The 20,175-nt window shown below is 37.8% G+C and overlaps 1 protein-coding gene and 1 non-coding gene across 2 annotated transcripts in view; both read right to left on the minus strand.

The window, feature by feature from the left end:
- The window catches only part of Pola1 (DNA polymerase alpha 1, catalytic subunit), a 314,048-nt gene that overhangs the window by 242,410 nt on the left and 51,463 nt on the right, over positions 1 to 20,175 (minus strand). The window contains exons 23-26 of the mRNA XM_042670176.1: positions 19,588 to 19,681; positions 17,204 to 17,328; positions 14,039 to 14,188; positions 13,519 to 13,641 (exon numbers count right to left, since the gene is read on the minus strand). Of these exons, the coding sequence (XP_042526110.1) occupies positions 13,519 to 13,641; positions 14,039 to 14,188; positions 17,204 to 17,328; positions 19,588 to 19,681 (492 nt within the window). The remainder of the gene's footprint in view (positions 1 to 13,518; positions 13,642 to 14,038; positions 14,189 to 17,203; positions 17,329 to 19,587; positions 19,682 to 20,175) is intronic.
- On the minus strand, positions 17,837 to 17,966 carry LOC122099646. The gene has a single exon (XR_006145974.1).

Raw genomic sequence — 20,175 nt, forward strand, 5'->3', positions numbered from 1 at the left:
AGCTATTCAACTGTCACTACCCCCATCAGGGAATGCACACACACTCCTACCCGGGGCTCAAAAAGTAGCCCATAGCTATATCAGCGGGGGCAAAAAGCCCCTGGAGTAAATATAGCCAAATGTCTGACACTCCAATTATGAAAGAAATCTAATATCTTTGTTCTACTTCCATCCCCACTCTTAGCCTGAAGGCAAAAGATTCTCATCACTAGCCCTAAAATGGCAAACTCATTTGCTAAATGTACAAAATAAATAAAGCCAAAAAGAACAGATAGAAAAATAAGTCCAAATCCATTAGGATAAATTAGTACTTCGTAGAATTCTGAAGACCACACATAAACTTCCTAAAAATCACTCAAATTTGGCTGCTCTTTTAAAAAATGTAAGGATTCACTTTCGGGTATGTTCTATTGCATCTTGCTTTTTAAAAGATGGAAATTTTTAGATTTTGAGATTAATATGTTCAAATTTAAAAGGGGTACAAGCTAATTCAACCACACACAACAAATATACTACTAAGGAAACAAGGACAGCTGTATAATCCAATGATAACATTAAATTTTAAAGTAAGTACAAGATCGCTAAAATGATGACTACAGTGGCCAGGAATCTCTGGCTTAAAATCAAATGGTGTCTTCACACATATACACATAAATAAAACTATTCTCTCCGCCTTCTAAAACTCCCACAACTTACCAAACTGGGCTCACTGTAATTTAACACAGTATTTATGATCTGGCAAAAAGACACAGGCTCACGCTGCCCACTGAAATGATTAAACACAAACAGAAGGCACTATTCTATTGGTTTTCCCTCAGTTAACCAGTCCTGAGCCATAAGAACAAGGAGCTTGTTTTTAAATTTCACATGGCTATGCCTTTAATGCGCCTGACTCTACTGTTGTGAAAAATATGCTCAAGCCACCAGACAGCACAGGCTGCCAAAAGAAGGTTCTTCCAATTAGCACTAAATATACCCAGCATGGATAAAGTAAGCAGACAGTGTAGTAACATCATGCACACTGCAGATGCAAACACTTGGGCATCTAATTCATCTGGAGGTAGAGGATTGGGAATTTGCAAGGTCGTTCAGTGCTGCCATGCCACCCATAAATCTATTACCTGGGCAGATGAAAAGGGAAATCCTATGAAGCAGAAAAGGTCAATTATTTTGGGTTTTAAGTAATCCTTTCTCTTCAGTCTATTTACCTATAATCTGTGAAAAGTGAAAGGCCTAAGAAGTGGGAGAAAAATAGTAAAGTTATATGGTATTTTTTCACTTTCCTTAAGAGTAGTATTAGCCAGGAAATAACCTATGCAGACCAACTGTAGAACAAGATAATTAAACCTTACACCAGTTTCCATGCCACTAGTGAATAGTGGTTAATAACTTCACACTTCTTTTTGTCTCTTAACAAGGAGGGAATAGCACTTTTGAAATCATTACTGCTCTGTCATCTTGGTTCACTGCCAAAGCAAGGAGCTTTAGAACACCTGTCAAATAACACGCGGCTTGTGGAAAAAAAAAAAAAAACATACACTAAAATAGGTTTATGTGAAATTTTCGCATACAGAGAAAGTGAAATGAATGTGGGTTAACAGAAAGTCACCTGTTCTGATGCGGGTTGGAAACGAAAGAAAGAGATTGCCATGGACTCAATCTATGCAATTCAACTCAAGGTAATTAAACTTAATCTATCTAAGTAGAGGCATGGCACCGATGCAAGGTCAGTCTGATACTATTTATCTATCTTCTCAGCCTTAGCCACATTCTCAATGGCTTCAATAATTAAGAGGGCAAAATATAAAAGCAAAAATACCTCATCTCTGCCTTCTCAAATAAGACCTCCTTATATAAAGGTACAAAAGTATCCTTTTTCTTGTCTAGTCATTCTTATCAACTCAAAATGATATTAAATGCCAAAACCCCATTTAAAAATGTTGTGCCACTTCCACACCTACCCATCTGTAACTGCAGCAACACATGGTAAACATGATCTCAGAGATAAAACAAGCATCTGCTGTGTGAGGCCAAGGGCTAGGTGGGACACAAACATATCTAAAGCATGATCTCTTACCAAATGGATACAAGTAAAGATCGAAAAACACAAAGATAATCTGAAATGAAGGCTTTTTTCTTCCGGTTTGGTTTTTGTTAATAAAGAAAATAATTTTAAGTATTGATACTAGTTTATGGAACTTCACTTGACAAGGTGGTATTAAAAAATCCAGCCAGGGCTGGGAAGGTGGCTCAGTGGTAGAGTGCTTGCCTAGCATGCATGAGGCTCTGGGTTCAATTCCTCAGCACCACATAAGCAGAAAAAGCCAGAAGTGGCGCTGTGGCTCAATTGGTAGAGTGCTAGCCTTGAGCTGAAGAGCTGAGGGACAGCGGCCAGGCCCCACGACCGACAACAACAACAACAAAAAATCCAGCCACACTCAGTGGCTCATGTCTATAATCCTAGCAACTAGGAAGGCTGAGATCAGGAGGACTAACAGTTTTTTTAGGCCTCCCTAGGTTAAAAGCTCAAAAGAGGGATGGGAAGGTGGCTCAGTGGTAGAGTGCTTGCCTTGCATGCTTGAGGCTCTGGGTTCAATTCCTCAGCACCACATAAGCAGAAAAAGCTGGAAGTGGCGCTGTGGCTCAAGTGGCAGAGCACTAGCCTTAAGCTGAAGAACTGAGGGACAGTGCCTAGGCCCAGAGTTCAGGCCCCACGACCAGCAAAGAAAAAAAGTTCAAAAGACCCCTTTTCAACTAATAGCTGAGCATGGTGACTTGACCCTGTCATTCCAGTACAGAGGAAGCTGAGATTGAGATGATCAAAACTCCAGACCACTCTAAGCTCCCCCCCCCCAAAAAAAAAGTGGGGGATGGGCTGGCAATGTGGCTCAGTGGTAGAGTGCTTGCCTAGCATGCATGAAGCCCTGGGGGTTCCATACCTCAGTACCACATACACAGAAAAAGCAAGAAGTGACACTGGCCCAAGTGGTAGAGTGCTAGCCTTGAGCAAAAGAAGCTCAGGGACAGTGCCCAGGCCCTGAGTTCAAGCTCCAGGACTAGCAAAAAAAAAAAAAAAAAAAAAAGTTCATGACACTTCATCTCAACAGAAGAAGCTGAACATGGTGGCTCTCCTGTCCTCTCAGCTACTGCAAGAAGCGTAAACAGGAGGGGCATGGTCCAGGCATGAGATTGAACAGAAAGCAAGACCCTTATCTTAAAATAACTAGTACATGAAAAGGCGAGAGGAGTGGCATATTAGTAGAGGCCTGCCTAGTGATCGTGAGGCAGAGGGAGGGAGAAAGAGGAGGGAGGGAATCCAATGCACAAGTGAAAAAGGCACGCATATAAATCGAGAATAAGAAAATTCCGATGACGGAACTCCAAAGGTATTTAATTGAAAAAAGATGCTGAAAGACTAGAGAGGTGGGGAGGGGGGAGAAATAGTGACGCTGATCAAGATGCATTGTATTCATAAATTGACATGCTGAACCAAAATCCCATTATACAACTACTTAAAGATAGTATTTGGGGGGGGGGGGGGGGGGGGGTCAGCCGCAGGGTTTGAACTCAGTGCCTGGGCACTAAGCCCTGAGCTCTTTTGCTCAACGCTATTGCTCTACCACTGGAACTACAGCACCACTTCCCATTCTCTGGTGGTTAATAGGATATGAGTCTCATGGACTTTCGTGCCTGGTCTGGCTTCAAACCATGACTCTCAGACCTCATCCTCCTGAGCAACTAGGAATACAGGTATGAACCACCAGTTCCTAGCTTTAAAGATAATTTTTTTAATGTTTAATAAAAGACTACAAGGCCTAACCACAACTATAGGACAATCTCTTACTGCAACTAATATTTACAAATAGAATTAGGGCAGATGGGCGCCAGTGGCTCATGCCTGTAATCCTAGCTAATCAGGAGGCTGAGATCTGAGGATCGCAGTTCAAAGTCATCCAGGGCAGGAAAGTCCATGAGACTCTTATCTCCAATTAACCAGCAGAAAACCAGAAGTGGCACTGTGGGTCAAGTGATAGAGGGATTGCCTTGAGATAAAGAGCTGAAGGATAGTACCCAGGCCCAAAGTTCAAGCCCATGACCAACAAAAAAAGAAGAAAAAGAAATCAAATTAGAGGGATGCTCCTCCTTAGACAAAGACATATAATCATGGCATATGGGCCAATGTGTGAGTACCCCAAAGCTCAGGTAAGATAAAGATGTGGCAACCATTCAAAAACTTGAGTACATGCAAAGGGAATAAATGAGAGAATATCTAAATGCTCTCCTTGATAAAGTTTTCTTGTTTTACAGTCACAGACCCAGGTCTGTTTCACAGCAGAATTGGGTTTGACCCATCCTGTATTTCTCTTCCCAGCTGCCTCTTAACATCAATCATGTTGTGACGTTCTATACTTATATCTTTCAAATATCCAAAAGGCCAAAGGGCACAAAAAAGTCAATATCCAGGCATCCTGGAGGTGCTAATGTGGTAAAGTCACACTGGAGTTGTTCCCAGTCAGAAGTTTTTGCTACTTTGAAAAAAAAGAATACTCAGTGTTTACCATATAGATTGCTCTCAAATCAGGTCTATGTGGAGCTCAATGATTTCTACAATACAACAAAGGGGACACTAAACTATACATACAGAAGAAATTGTATAATAAATACATGCTTATATATCATATATAAGGATATTTTGTATATGTCCATTGTAAGAATCACATATGAAAAGAACTATACATGAATTATTCCATTTTTGATGTTCATTTCTCAAATTATTAACAATCTAACTAACTATAGTCTTGCCTGGCCTTCCATGGAATGTTTTCAGAGTAGTGCTTCCTCTTCTCATCTTACTATTTAGCAACATTACTTCCATCAATTTATAGAAAGGCTACAGACAAATGGCCAAGCAAATGGAGATACTCCTTAGTACAAGTTAATCAATATAAATGATCTGCGGTTAATATGCCACTTACTTGACTGAAGATAGCTGTTTCTATAGAATTCAATAATAAATGAAACAAACCTAGGTTCTAAAATAACTATTAATTTGAACTAAGAATTTGAACTCATTTGACATGAAATGTAATGAGTGCACTGATAGAATACAAATTAATAAAATTGAATACTATCAATTCTAAAGAAGGTGCAATAAATTAAGAACCCAAACATCCCTGAAATATAACAGAAAGAGATGTAAAGTTTCTCTGGCATCTAATTCTGCCTACTAGCAAGCATGATGCTAGAAAAGTGATCATCTATAATTACATAAAATATATCTACCAAAATATATTAATCTTTTGTTTCAGCTTTAAAAATCCTCATACTAACTTTATGTTTAAAAAAAATCAAGGGCCAGGCATAGTGATTCACATCTCCAATCCCAGCACTCAGGAGGCTGAGGCTAGTCTGAGCTATACAGTGAGACTATGGCTCAAAAAAAAAAAAAAAAAATCAAAATGTAAGTAAGGGCTGGGAAGGGGGCTCAGTGGTAGAGTGCTTGTCCTGCATGCATGAGGTTCTGGGTTCAATTCCTCAGTACCACATAAACAGAAAAAGCCCAGAACTGGTGCTGTGGCCCAAGTGGTAGAGTACTAGCCTTGAGCTGAAGAGTTCAGGGACAGTGCCCCAGCCCAGAGTTCAAGCCCCAGGACTGACCACCCCGCCCCCAAATGTAAGTAAGCTAGCTGAAGTCAAAAGCAGTTGTAATGGTGGCTATGACAACACTGGAAACCAAATGAGGACCCTTTGTCCTCTACTCACACAGTTTCCATGGGTGTGATCTGGTAGGAAAAGTCACAGCCATGTTTCAGATAGGAAAAAGCACACATTTTTGAGGCTGTAGTTTCCCTTCACACTACAGTGAGCAAAAATACATTTACAAGAATTAATTTTTTCTTTTCTTTTCTTTTTACCAGTTTCACATCTTGATCTCCTGTGAATATTCTCTTCTGTGCTATGCTTCCTAGAAGATACACACATATGCATAGACACACAAACTGTTACATGAAATCTTTTTGGAATTCACAGACCTTCCCCTTTACTCTAATCAAGCTGTAAGTTCTCATGACAATTTAGAGCCAGTAAAACTGCAAAATCTATTTTTATGGCCATCTTTCCTACTACCTTCATTATAATTCCTCTATTTCACCAACTCTGCCTGGTAATGTTAGAAACAAGAGTTACTCTTCTATTTCACATGATTATCCTTTTAGATCAGAGGCTGGCAAACTTTTTCTGTACACAGCTAGACAATACATGTTTACATATTGAAGGTTACTCAGTCTCTGTGGCAACTATGCAACTCTGTTATTATAGCACAGTCAGAAACAAATAGGTATGGCTGTGTTCCAATAAAACTTTATTTACAAAAACAGGCAGTGGCAGATTTAGCCAAGAGTCACAGTTTGTCAGGACCTGGAACATAGTAATGAGTTCACCAAATCCACAAAGAGTAAAATGAGCAAATACAACTGACCTCTAAATTATACTATTCCTAAAAATATTTTCCAGAAGGATTGAATATCTAAATAAAAAGACCAAACTTTGCAATTCTTTGTTTTGCCAGTCCTGGGCACTGTCCCTGAGCAACTTTTGCTCAAGGCTAGCACTCTACCACTTGAGCCACAGATCCACTTCCAGCTTTTTCTGTTTATATGGTATGGAATCAAACGCAGGGGTATCTTGCATGCGAGGCAAGCACTATACCACTAAGCCACATTCCCAGCCCCAAACTTTGCAATTCTTAAAGGAAAATAAGAGAGAATTTCTGTTACCAAAAGAAAACATTTCTTAAGAAAAAAATTCTATATAGTATAAAAAGGAAAAATCAATTATTGACCATTGAAATTAGAAAATTCTGCACAGTGAAAGACCACAAATGAAGTTATAAGACAAGCCACAGACTAAAAAAAAGTGACTTCAACACAAATGACCAAATGAGGATTAGCTTTTGAATATCTAAGAAATAGCAAGAAGCATACAATCCATCAAAATAGGACATATATGTTCATATAGTCAACTCAGATGAGAAAATAGAAGCGTTAATAAACATGAAAAGATTCCCAACCTAATGAAAAAGCTAGTGAACACAAATTAAAATCACAGCAAGATAGCACTTATCAGTAATGAAACTGACAAAAAAAAATTCTAAGCCAGGCATGGTGGAGCATGCCTGTAACCCCAGCATTCAGGAGACAGAAGTAGAAAGATAGCAAGCTTGCAGCTAGTCTGGGCTTCATAGTGAATTCAAGGCCAGCTTGGGTTACACAGAGATTTTATCTCAAAAAAAATCTGATAGTAACAAATACTGACAAGGATGTACAATTCTAAGGACTCTGAACATATTGACAAATATTTAAACCCTTTGACAGGAAAACAGAAAAAATGCAGAGCATGACAGAAGGTGTGATACTGATGAAGAAAACACTGTATTCATAACATGACTTATGGAGTGGTAACCCCTTTGTACAACATAACATTAAAAAAAGAAAACATAGACCAAAAATTGAAAAACTATATCAAAATCACTTCTTATTCTTTATAGATTATCCATCAAAACTGTAGCTGAAGATGATTACATAAAAGAATTTAGCTCATTACAGTAAATTAAATGATTATTCTTATCAATAAAATCCCATGCTGCTTGGGGACATTAATTCTACTTTTAGGAATGTGAAACAGAAACTCTTGTTTGGATGTTACTGCCTACTGCAGCAGTGCTTGTAAAAACAACAAAAAACAATTATGAAAAACTTGGAAACTGAAAATCATGTATAAAGGTCAAGCACAGTCAAATACACCTGCAATCCCAGCATTCAGGAAGCTGAGGTAAGAGAATGACTAGTTTGAGGTCTACCTGAGCTACATAGTAAGACCTTGTCCCTTTACCAAAAAAGGGACAATGAAAAAGTATACCATGCTTATTCAATGGAATATTTTATGATAATTAACAGTGAGTCAAATCTGAAAACTTATCAAAATTGATGAACACACTTAAATTGTGATGGTATACAGAGTAGGATGACCCCTTACCTTTTTACAAGAAAATATATATCGCATGATACATAGACAGTAAAATCTTTTAGTGAGTCAGATGTACATACACACATATATACACATGTTGTAAAAAGGGGGAAAAAAAGAATGGGAGGAGGAGGGACACACAGGCAAGAAGCACAATATATGGGTAGAAAAGCACAAAACCAACCCTGAGTTACTGCTAAAGAGGGGGGAAAAACAGAGTGAGTAGGGAGGAAATGGTGTTTAGTCATCTTTTTGGTATTTTGCTTTGAACTTTAGACAAAAAAAAAAAAAATGAAGATTTTTTTTTTAAGAAAAAGTTCATATGTACATTAAATATACAGACTAAAAACCCCAAAGACAAACAAAGGACCTCTTCTTAATGTCTTATCATTTTTAGATGATTCTATATTCTTGCCCTCATATATGGTGTAAACAGGTGCACATCTGAGGAAAGATGGGAGGAGGACACAGAAACAGTGGAAAGTAGGTGAAAAAAATACAGCAGAGGGGCCCAACAACTGCACTGGACAGTGATGAAAATGAACTAAGCAACTCAAGGGCAGTGATGGGAGGGAGAGAATGAGAGAGAAAGAGGGAAATGCTGATACTAAGCAAAAGGAAAGAAATGTACACATCACCCGATCTGGAAGAAATAGTTTTAATGTTAATGTTCGTAGAGTTCATAAACTTTGTAGATTAGAATGGTGATGATTATCATTGTGAAGGTTAAAATATGTTTATGACTTTAGCCAAGTATAACTATGTCACAGTACTGTGAGATTTATGTAGTTACTTAATCTCAATAAAGAAATCTTTTTTTTTTTTTTTGGTCCAGTCGTGGGGCCTGAACTCTGGGCCTGGGCGCTGTCCCTCAGCTCTTCAGCTCAAGGCGAGCGCTCTACCACTTGAGCCACAGAGCCACTTCCGGCTTTTTTCTTTTTGCTTATGTGGTGCTGAGGAATCAAACCCAGGGTCTCAGGTATGCAAGGCAAGCGCTCTACCACTGAGCCACCTTCCCAGCCCCTAAAGAAATCTTTTAAAATAAAAAATATAACAAAAGAAAAAAGGATTGTGAAAGTGAAATCTCTATTCTTTCCCAGGTAAAGATAGAGAAACTCACTCAATAATTGAAAAATCCTCCTCCATCATGGACAACAACAAAGGCTAGACAGCCTTCTGTCCCAATGACATTTCCCAGGGCTCCTGACAAGTGCTACCTGATTACCAAGTGAATCATGGAAAGCCTAGCCCAGATTGGAATAGGAACATGCAATGATTTGGATGTACAAATTTCAGCTCCGAACACAACTGAAAACTAGACAGTCTATGATCACCTGCAAACAAGCCAACAAGGGTTCATTTCAGCCTACTAGGCAAGAAAATGAACATGGATGGACTCTACACTCAAACTAGAGCACATATTCACTCAAAAATGGAATCAGAAATCTGATCCAAAAGTTTTCTCAAGAGCACAGAAAATAATTGAGTATAGGAATAAAATAATACTGAGGTCCATAAGTACTAATTATTTCATAGAGACAAACATTACCACTATGCTAAGGATTACAATGAGAATGCTTATAAATATACAGTAAATTTTAAACTCCTCAATTAAAAATAACAAATTCAATAAGGCAAAATTATCAAAATCATTTCCAATTCTCTTTAGATCAGCCTCTGGTTCTGTGACTAAGGAAGTCATGTGTGGAGCCTCTATGGTCAGATATGATTTCTTCAATAGAACTTACGATTCAAAATCATCATTATTTTAATCACTAAGTAGATTCAACTACTATATTCCTGTAGGCTAGTTTCAACCTTTCATTCACAGTTTCAGTATTAGTAAGTTTAAAACGAAGCCTGATATAAGTCACTAAATGGTCTTCACTATTGTTCACAGAATAAAATTTTTAATTGATTAATGATCTTAGGGTGTCTATCGCCATCTAGTGAACAATCACTTCAATTACCACACCAGACACTTGACAACTGATAAAAATATACATGCCAACTCAGTGCTGTAGGCTTACTCAAATTCTCTTTTTATGCCTTTCTACCCATATACTGAGAACAAGCACTGATACAGACAGCACTTTACAGATTCACTTTTGAGTGTCTTTGAGTGAAGTTCCATATTTCTTGTCTGGAAACACTGACTTCATTACTTTTAAATAACCTGCACACTGTGAGGTCTCTCACACAATCCTTAATCACTAATTTCTCTACCACTGAGTAATTAAAAATTGGCGAACAGATTAAGCATGAAAGATCATACCTGTGAAAAGACAATATTGATGCCCATTTGACACAACTATTAGCACTTTTATTATAAGTCTGTTTTTAAAAGTACAATTAGTAATTACTCTGAGTACTCTAGCAACCATAATACATTTGATTACAGAAATTATTAGGTCACAAGAGTTAAACCTGCATGATTCTGACAAAACTGAACACACACAAAATAGAGTTAAAAATAAAAAGGGAGAAGTTCAAGGCATTTCCAAACTGCATTAATCCATATGCAAAATTTTATCATCTCTTGAAATGGCATGCCAAGCACATTTCTTCCTTACTAATTTCTATTTGAACCTTAACAGAATTTATCCTATAAGGACTTTTTTTTTTTTTTTTTGGTCGGTCGTGGGGCTTGAACTCTGGGCCTGGGCGTTGTCCCTAAGCTCTTCAGCTCAAGGCGAGCGCTCTACCACTTGAGCTACAGCGCCACTTCCGGTTTTCTGGTAGTTTATTGGAGATAGGAGTCTCACGGTCTCTCCTGCCGGGGCTGGCTTTGAACCGCGATCCTCAGATCTCAGCCTCCTGAGTAGCTAGGATTACAGGTGTGAGCCACCAGCGCCCGGCTCCTATAAGGACTTTAAAAGCAGAAGAATTTATAAGATCTTCAAGTTGCTGTATTACTTTGTCCACTCTTATTACCAAAAATGTCAGTTTAATAAGTTAATAAACATACTCCAGAATCTCCAAACTAAATCTCATGTTATACCTCACCCTACTTCTTTAATAATTAAAAGATGCTTGAAAATCACAAATACTTAGGAGCGCATCCGAAGAGTCATAGCAAGTCAAGAAGAGTATTACATATACTATTTCCATACACTGGTACTAACAATTATGACCAAAACTTTAACAATCATTTTTGTTTCAGTAATTTCTATAGAGCTCTTTGAATCATCTACAATAAGAGTTTAAGGGAATAGTTACATAAGTATTTCTCATTAACCTTATTAAAGGCCTACATTACATAAATTTTGTATATATTATTTATAGGAAGAAAAGGGAATAAGAAACAGGGAAAGTAGAAACCAAGAATCTGAATCACACGATAATTTCTAGACATAGCTGAAATTCTTTGTTTCTTAGAGGAATAAGCAGGGTTTTTTTTTATATTTCATTAGTGATTTTTTATTGTTATATTTTGCACAATGGAAAAGTAAAAACTGAGTTTAACTGCACTAAAGATTCAACTAAATGAAAATACTGCCCTTAAAATTCAATGGATTAGAGGAGTCGGGGAGATCATTGGACAAATTTGGGGCTTATCATTATCAACAGTGCCCTTTTAAGCTTTTGGATTTCTAAGCCAATGCAGAAAATGTAACAACAGGGATTTCCCAACAGCAAGAGGCACTCTCCAAGGGAGTAAATTGTCAACTATTGCCTCTCGTGAAAAACTTAAGAGTAACCTTGAACCAATCTCAATAGTGAACCTATGTATTATCACCCAGTTGGGGCATAGTGAGTGCATTTCCTAATACAAAAATAAGATGGTATTCTATCAGAAGCCATTGGATACATATACAGAAATAAAATTTAAATAATTTTGAAGTAAATTTAGCTTAAGAAACTGCAAACATCCTTCTCTTACTTCAACTGGCCCCTATTTATGTCCCATGTGGGAAAAAAAAAGGTGTATGTGTTGTGGTGAGTACTGCAAAAAGATGATCCTCTGGCAATAAGGGGTGGGTATGAAGCGGAACTAGTCATGAAAGACACCCGCAATGGAGGAAACAACACTAACGCAACAAAAGATTTACAATCAGAAAGACACAAGCTCAATTCAATACAGCCACTCATTATCCTTTACTTCCTTAACTCATCTACAAAATGGGAAAGGTCAAGGGATTCTTGGATGGTTTAATAAGTTACTGGCACATAATAAACTCCAACAACCACTGTGATTCAACACGCTTTGCCTGTCCTTAGTGTGTCCTAGGTCAAATCTCTCATATAGGGCACAGGGCTGCCAACAGAAGAGTGACATCCTGATGTCTGCTTCACATAACAGGTTGGCATACACAGTTCAATACAGCAGCCATTAACATGTGTGACCAATTTAAATTCGTTTCAAAAATGGATTTCTAAAACTGCAGTTTCTCACTCAGTTAGGATTAACCTAATTAGATAGTGCAAACAGAGAACACTTTAGTATTTTAAAAGTTCTATTCAGCAAACCTTTTTCCTTGAAGTACCAAATGGTAAGCCTTGCAGGCTACACAACACTCTATCTTGACAACTCAACTCTGTGATCATCGCATGAAACAGTTATATATGGTATGCAAATGAGTACATTTGACTTTGTTGCTTTTTTTTTTGCCAATCCTAGGGCTTGAACTCAGGGCCTGGGCGCTGTTCCTAAGCTTCTTTTGCTCAAGGCTAGCACTCTACCCACTTGAGTCACCGGCGTCACTTCCGGTTTTTCTCTTTATGTGGTACTGAGGAATCGAACCCAGGGCTTCAGGCATGCTAGGCAAGCACTCTACCACTGAGCCACATTCCCAGCCCTTGACTATGTTTCAATTATAATTTATTTACAAAAGTAGACAACAGGCTGGGTTTGGCCAAAAAGACATAGTTTGTCAAGTGTTCCTATAGACTATTCTAAGTATAGATCCCCAATATAAGCATTCTGCCAACAACTATCTACTTTAAAACTGAATAAACTTATATTCACTGACAAAACTTAATATTAAATTTAGCTCCCTTGTGTCTTCTTTTAAAGAACTTTAACCTGACCAATATAAACCATCTATCTGGATATCCCCTAAGCCGTCATCCTGATTTAATTATCTGCAGAGCACTTACACCAATCATACTGTCTTAGTCATTTTGCACTCGTTGACTCACTTATTTAGTCTGTTTCCCCAATCCTTTCCCCACCTCACATCCTCTATCTCTGTCAACCCCATCCCTCCACCCCCACGCTGGGTAGAATACAAGCTTCATCATAACAAGGACCTTTGCTCAATATATTATCCCCACTAGCTAGAACAAAGCTTAGCAAATAAAAGTTTAATAAATAATCACACACACCGAAGTGATGAATGAATGTTCATGTAAATGCATATCTGTCTCACATTTGTTCAAGAAAAGATTATTTGGAGCTGTATAACTAGATGAATTTGTCTCTCCCACATTTTACCATGAATAGTTACAAATACTCAAATTTAGAGACCTGAATGTTATTATGCCATTTACCTCTCTTCCTTTGTATGTCACCAAGGCAGCCAGTGGTTTAGCGTAAAATCTGCTATAGGAAAATCCCAGGCAACCGTACATACTGTTCGCCGTGAGTTTCAAAGCCTTCTGTCGAATGTCATACTGCAGGCCACACAAGGATAAAAGACAAACAACAATATTTGCAGATGCTTAAGCATTACATTAGGTATCTGTCCAGATCACCAATAAGGAGAATCCCCTCAATATCCCTGGGGTAAAAAATAGTACACTTAAAATTCCCAACCTGTCCTTCCGGATCCATGATACCCTACCCTCCTGAGACAAGTAAATACAGACTCCAAAGCTGCTGGGATTCAGAGAGACAAGATCCGGCCCATTGTTCTGAGGCAGTCAATAGTGTTTTTGAGAATGGTTAGCTATCCACAAATAAAATAAAAATATGTACCTTCCCATAGCATGACATTTACACCACTCCCTAAACAGTCAAACTGTCCGAGCTGAAGCTGTCACTCAGATGTCATGGAGTAAAAAGATATACCTGAAGAATAAGGTCTGGATTTAAATCTTGCTGCTTCATTAGCTGTTTGACTCGTTTTCTCCGTTCTACCAATTTCCGAATCTCTCTGGGCAAAATGCCCATTTCTAAGCTTGAATCTGGTAGCTCAGGAATTGGTTCTTGTTCTCCATCCTGATAAACACACAACAAAAATGTCACACAAGTTAAAAATTGATGAAGTAAACTATTACAATCGTATTTGGTAGGAGCTTTACCACATGATCATATCTGAAAAACCTCTTTTCTGAGTAAAGACTGACAGTGCCTGGGCAGTAGGAAAAAGAGCTGGCTACAAGATATTCACTTGCCCTTCTCTTCTTTCTCTTCTCTTCTCTGCCCTTCTCTTCTCTCTTCTCTAGCTCTACCAGCCTATCATTCCTAGTACCTCCCACCCTTGAAGTAACTCACAAATTTAGATTTCAAGTGAAAAGATCAATTTATACATCTGTGGAACAACATAACACATCTGGGAAAATTTTTTAAATATAAATGTTAAGACAGATTTGTAAGATTAAAAAAAACACAGGCAGCTAAACTGTTTTAAATCATTTGTACAACCAAAAATGCTACAGAATTTTTAAGACTACGCAGAACCATAGTAGTTAATATAAATGCTTTAGACTAAGAATTAAAAGGTATAAACTAAAAATCAGTAAATTTCTCTTAAGATTTGGAGCACTAGTAAACCAATCACATTTCCAGAAAGTAATGTAGACATATTCCTTAGCATCTCTGTAGTACCCTTTACTTATAAAGTGTTTTGCAATCAGCATTTTAGAAAAGCAACCAGCAGTCTTCTTACATTAAAATTTACAGCAGGAAAAGCATTACACCATTTTTCTCAGGCCTCCATTAATTCTATTAACAGACTACAAGAAAAGACAGGCTCATTTGTCCTTTCAAAGTTTCAAAATTAAAAACAAATAATAAACCTCTTAAAGTATGTCAAATCAATGGTATCTGATTTTATTGTTTTCCCAGATGATAACAGCCCTATTAAAGCAACGTTAGTACACATTCTAATCTATTTACAGTAACTATGTAAGTCAAGGAAGAAGTAAACTAAAAGGATCTAGAGTCAAGAAAAGTGTAATTCACTCCCAGCCCTACCATCACTACCCATGTGACTCTTACACTCTAAATAGGTAATGAGATACTACAAATGATACAAAGTCTCTAAACTGCTACATATATACTATCTTCCTATTATACATCCAGGATCCAAACTGGAAAGTTCAACTCAACAAAACAGTAGTAGAGCCAGGCGATGGTGGCTCATTCCTGTAATCCTAGCTACTTAGGAGGCTGAAATCTGAGGAGTGTTGTTCAAAGCCAGCCTGGGCAGGAAAGTCCTTGAGCCTCTTATCTCCAACAAACCATCAGAAAACCAAAAGTGGTGCTATGGCTCAAGGTGGTAGAGCCCTAGCTCTGAACAAAAAGAGCTCAGGGACTATACCCAGGCCATGAGTTCAAGCCCCACAATGGACAAAAAGAAAAAAGAAAACAGTAATGGGCTGTGGCTAGGGAAGAGGGCTGGATAATAACTATCAAATGTTGGTAAAAGAACAAGACTAACACAGTTGTGCATTTTATGTCTTGAATATTTGAAATTCTAGTCCCATGTTGTTTTCTGGTAGGACTGTTTTCCTGAAGAAAACTACTCCTTGATCCTTTCTGTCAGAACTCTGTGTGCTCTGTCACACCTCTGCTCACAGTAGTCCAGTTTTCCTAATTGTTGCTGTGCTGTGAATGATGGAGAATGTGGGTGTGTTGTGTACACGCTGTGACATTGTAACGTGGCAGAAGTTATATAACAGAGGGCCAACATTCGGAATATGGGTATTTGGTTTTCATCTTAAGGAAAATTTGCTTGTGGGTTTGAACCTGGAATGTCACTGGAATACTTTTCAAAACAGTTCATGGCTTTTCACTTTGGTACGTGTCCTAAGAATTGTGTACACACTGAAATGTCTTTGTACTGATCCTTGACACAACCAATAAAATCACAGTTACTAAAAAAAAAAAAAAAAAAAAAAAGAACAGGACTGAAGCAAAAAATACTAAGCAAAGACAGTCAAACTCTTTTCAGATTGTCTACTCAATGCCTTCTCTGTCAAAGTATTCTCCAGCCCCACAAAAGATCACCCTTAGCAGCCAGATTTATACTCTGTGAAGCCATGCCTCTGGTCACAAGATATGGGAAAAGGGGGAGCTCATTTGCTGAAGTAGCAAACCTATCAGATTCTCCTTTCTGGCAATGTGGAAACTAAACTGAGAAACAGCTCACAGGCATGTAGCTGGAACCAAAGGACAGGTAAATTAAGGACCTAAAGAAGAAATAGACAACTTCAGCCATAAAGGAGGGGAGGGGAGGGGAGGGGAAACAGAGAGAGGGAGGAGTAGACGGAGAAAAAACAAAACGTAAATAGTAATATCAATATTGCCCAGAGACCAGAATATTATTTAGCAATACAAAAGAGTGAAGTACTAACACATGCTACAACATAGATGAATCTTGAACACAGTATGCCAAGTGAAATAAACCAGAATGAAAGGCTACCTATTACATGATCCCATTTACAGAAAACACAATCTACACAGGCAGAAATATTGGTGGTTGCCTAGAGCTAAGAAAGATAAACGGATAAGGGCAGTGACAGGTGAAAAGTTTCTTTGAGGAAAAATGAAAGTACCCTAAAACTAAATGTGGCAGTGACTACAAACTGTGAACATATTCTGTGAATACTGTGTATGTTTAACAGGCAGACTTAGACTTATGGAATGTGTGTTATAAGTCAGCCACACTTTAAAAAAGCTACAGAATTCAGTTGTGTCTTTTCTTTCTTTTTGATGACTAAGAACGCATACTTCAGCTGGGCACCATTGGCTCATATCTGTAATACTAGCTACTGAGAAGGGTGAGATCTGTGGATCAAGGTTCAAAGCCAGCCCAGGCAGGAAAGTCCATACAGCTCAGGGACAGTGCCCAGGCCCAGAGTTCAAACCCCAGGACCAGAACCAAAAAAAACAAAAAAAAGCATACCTCAAAAGAGTGAAACCTAAAATACAAACCCCTTTGCTGCCCTTCTTTTATTAAGCAATACTTTTAATGTTAATTGCATGAGCCCTGGATAAATAAATACAAACCTCAGCAACTTTCTGTGACTCTGAAGCAACTCTTTGCACCGTTGTAAAACAGATGTTGAATTCTTGAATGATGGAAGGATATAAACTGTTGAAGTCCAAGAGCAAAATGAACTTATCATAAAAACCTGAAATTTTTTAAACAAAGTCACATGATGCCATTTTAAAACTCTAAACTTTAAAAGTACTATCAAAACATCACATACTGGTAAGTATAGAAAAAATTATACACTATCCAACACTGAAAAGCCGAAAAAATGTAAAAAGAATGTCAACTGCCACTCCATAAATGATTAGGGTTAGAGTGAAAACTCAAATCACACAAGAAAAAGGATTGAAAGATTGTGTCTCTTCTTGGAACCAACTACAACCACTACCATAGTCCCAAAGCATACCCTTATTATGGAAAAACACCATCCCATGTCAATCATTTTAGAAAGTTATCTTATCCATTTCAGAATGAATGTAGTTAAATTCTTCTGCAAACAAGCATTCCTTCTACCTATTCACCCACTCACACCACAAATAAAAACACAGTGATTATAGTTTTTTATCCCCATTTTCAAAGCATAAAATGTGAAGATCATTGACCTATACACAAACTATACTTAATACTAGGCGAGAGACATAACATTTAAATGTCAGTAGTGGAACGATCCATCCTTTTTACTTAAAAAGGCTGAACAGAAAGCTACAGTATTTCTCTAGGACATTTACAAAGAGTTGTCTTCATTTCAAGAAGAAACTGAACAAAATTAAATGTCCATTATTAAGACAGTAGTAACACTGGGCACCGGCGGCTCACACCTATAATCCTAACCACACAGAAGGCTGAGCTCTGAGGATAGCAGTTCAAAGCCAACCTAGGCAGAAAAGTCCCCATGAGACTCTTATCTCCAATAAACTACTCAAAAAAGCCGAAGTGGCACTGTGGCTCAAGTGGTAGAGTGCTTGTCTCGAGCACAAAGAGGCTCAGGGACTGAGTTCAAGCCCCAGGATAGGCCAAAAAAAAAGTAGTAAATGTAAACATATTAACCCATTTATTACTCTCTATCACCATCAAACTAGCCAACCCATTTACTCTTTAAATACCTATGTGGTAAATATCTCCATTTTACAAAAGAGGAAACTGAATCTTACAATGGTTAACTCTAAGATCAGCACCCAAGACAGTAACTAATGCCTGAAGTACTACCACTTCATATCGTTACAACTAACAATAAAGTTGACTTAGTCAAAAATGACTCCTACTCAGATTTAACATTAATAAAATTCACATTAGCTTCTGTATAATAATGTAAAGATACTTAAAACTACTATTTAATCATATACTTTGAAATGGTTAAAAAAAAATAGAAAATCTTTTCTTATGTCTTGAGACAGCCACAAATAGCTCATGCCTGTAATCCTAACTACTCAGGAGGCTGAGATCTGAGGAACGTATTTCAAAGCCAGTCCAGGCAGGAAACTCCTTGAGACTCTTATCTCCAATTAACCATCAAAAAGCTAGAAACAGAGCTGTGACTCAAGTGGTAGAGCAGCCTTAAGCAAAAAACCTAAGGGACAGAACCCAGGGCCCTGAGTTCACACCCTGTATAGGCACAAAAAAATATCACTTCTAGCTTTGTGTAAAGTATCTTCCTTGCTATTCTTGATAACAGAGAAGTTGTTCTGTGAAAGGTTCATTTTGGTAGTTAGTGTCTTTGGTAGAAAGTGGTCCTGGTGCCTGGGGCAGAAGCACAGCCCACCCAGAATAAGGGAAGAAGGCAGAGGTAGACATGCTGCTACCACAGAACCAAGAGGGACTGGCAAACTGTGTGGAGACTAAAATATAACCTACCACCTGTTTCAATATTACTCACATAAGCTTAAGAGTTTTTTCATCTTTAGATAAAATAAGAAAAGTATTTCAAATTATTAAAAAAATTATAGAAAATGTATATTTTACTGTCCATGAATACAACTATAGCACAGTGAAAAATATTCACACTACTGGGTGCCGGTGGCTCACACCTGTAATCCTAACTACCCAAGAGGCTGAGATCTAAGGACTACAGTTTGAAGCCAGCACAAGCACGAAAGTCTGTAAGACTCTATCTCCAATAAACCACCTAAAAACTGGAAGTGGAAGATAACTAGCCTTGAGCAAAAAAGCTCAGGGACATCATCCAGGTCCTGAATTCAAGCCCTATGACCAACAAAAAAAAAAAAAATTCACGTTAATTTCAAGTTAGGAATTTCATGTTCATAAAAGATAAAACTAAGACCTTTGTGAGACTTATTTAATGATCTCCATGATATAATCCCAGTCTTCTAGTTTCTAATCCTAGCTCTGTATGATGAGATTTCTTAATATCAGGACAAACCAATCTGCTGTCCAGCCTTACCAACTTTGGGGTCCAAAACCAAGCCACCAGCATAAGCTGCTTTCTTACGTCCTTTCTTATGAGTATCTCCATCAAATTCTTCATCTTCATCTCCCTAATATCAAATGGAAAGATAACTTCACTGGCCAGCAACTAGTTACCTGATTAAGAAGTTTTATCATTCCCTCTTTTCCAACAGCAATACTCACATTTCACAAAAATTATTTACTTTTAGTATTTTGTGCTCAAAGTAAATAATTTTTGTTAGACCTACCTGTGGGGAATGTATTAGTGTATGGTCATTCATAAATGAATGTTCAAATATGATAGTTTCCTAAACAAATACCTAACTCTGAGTTAACAATATGCAAATTCTATTTTTAAACACTTCTGTAAATCCTAGCTACTTGGGAAACTGAAACTAGAAGGACCATGAGTCAGAGCTAGCCCAGGCAAAAAGTTCACAAGAACATTTCTCAACCCATAAAAAGCTGAGCATGATGGTATACACATCCTTCCAGGTATGTCAGAAGCATAAGTAGTAGAGTCATGATCCAGGCTGGCTGGGCAAAAAGCAAGAAACCATTAAAAGTAAAAACCCAGCAAAAA

The sequence above is a fragment of the Dipodomys spectabilis genome, unplaced genomic scaffold (assembly GCF_019054845.1).
Source record: "Dipodomys spectabilis isolate Male_0828 unplaced genomic scaffold, ASM1905484v1 ptg000526l, whole genome shotgun sequence".
NCBI classification, from domain to species: Eukaryota; Metazoa; Chordata; class Mammalia; order Rodentia; family Heteromyidae; genus Dipodomys; species Dipodomys spectabilis.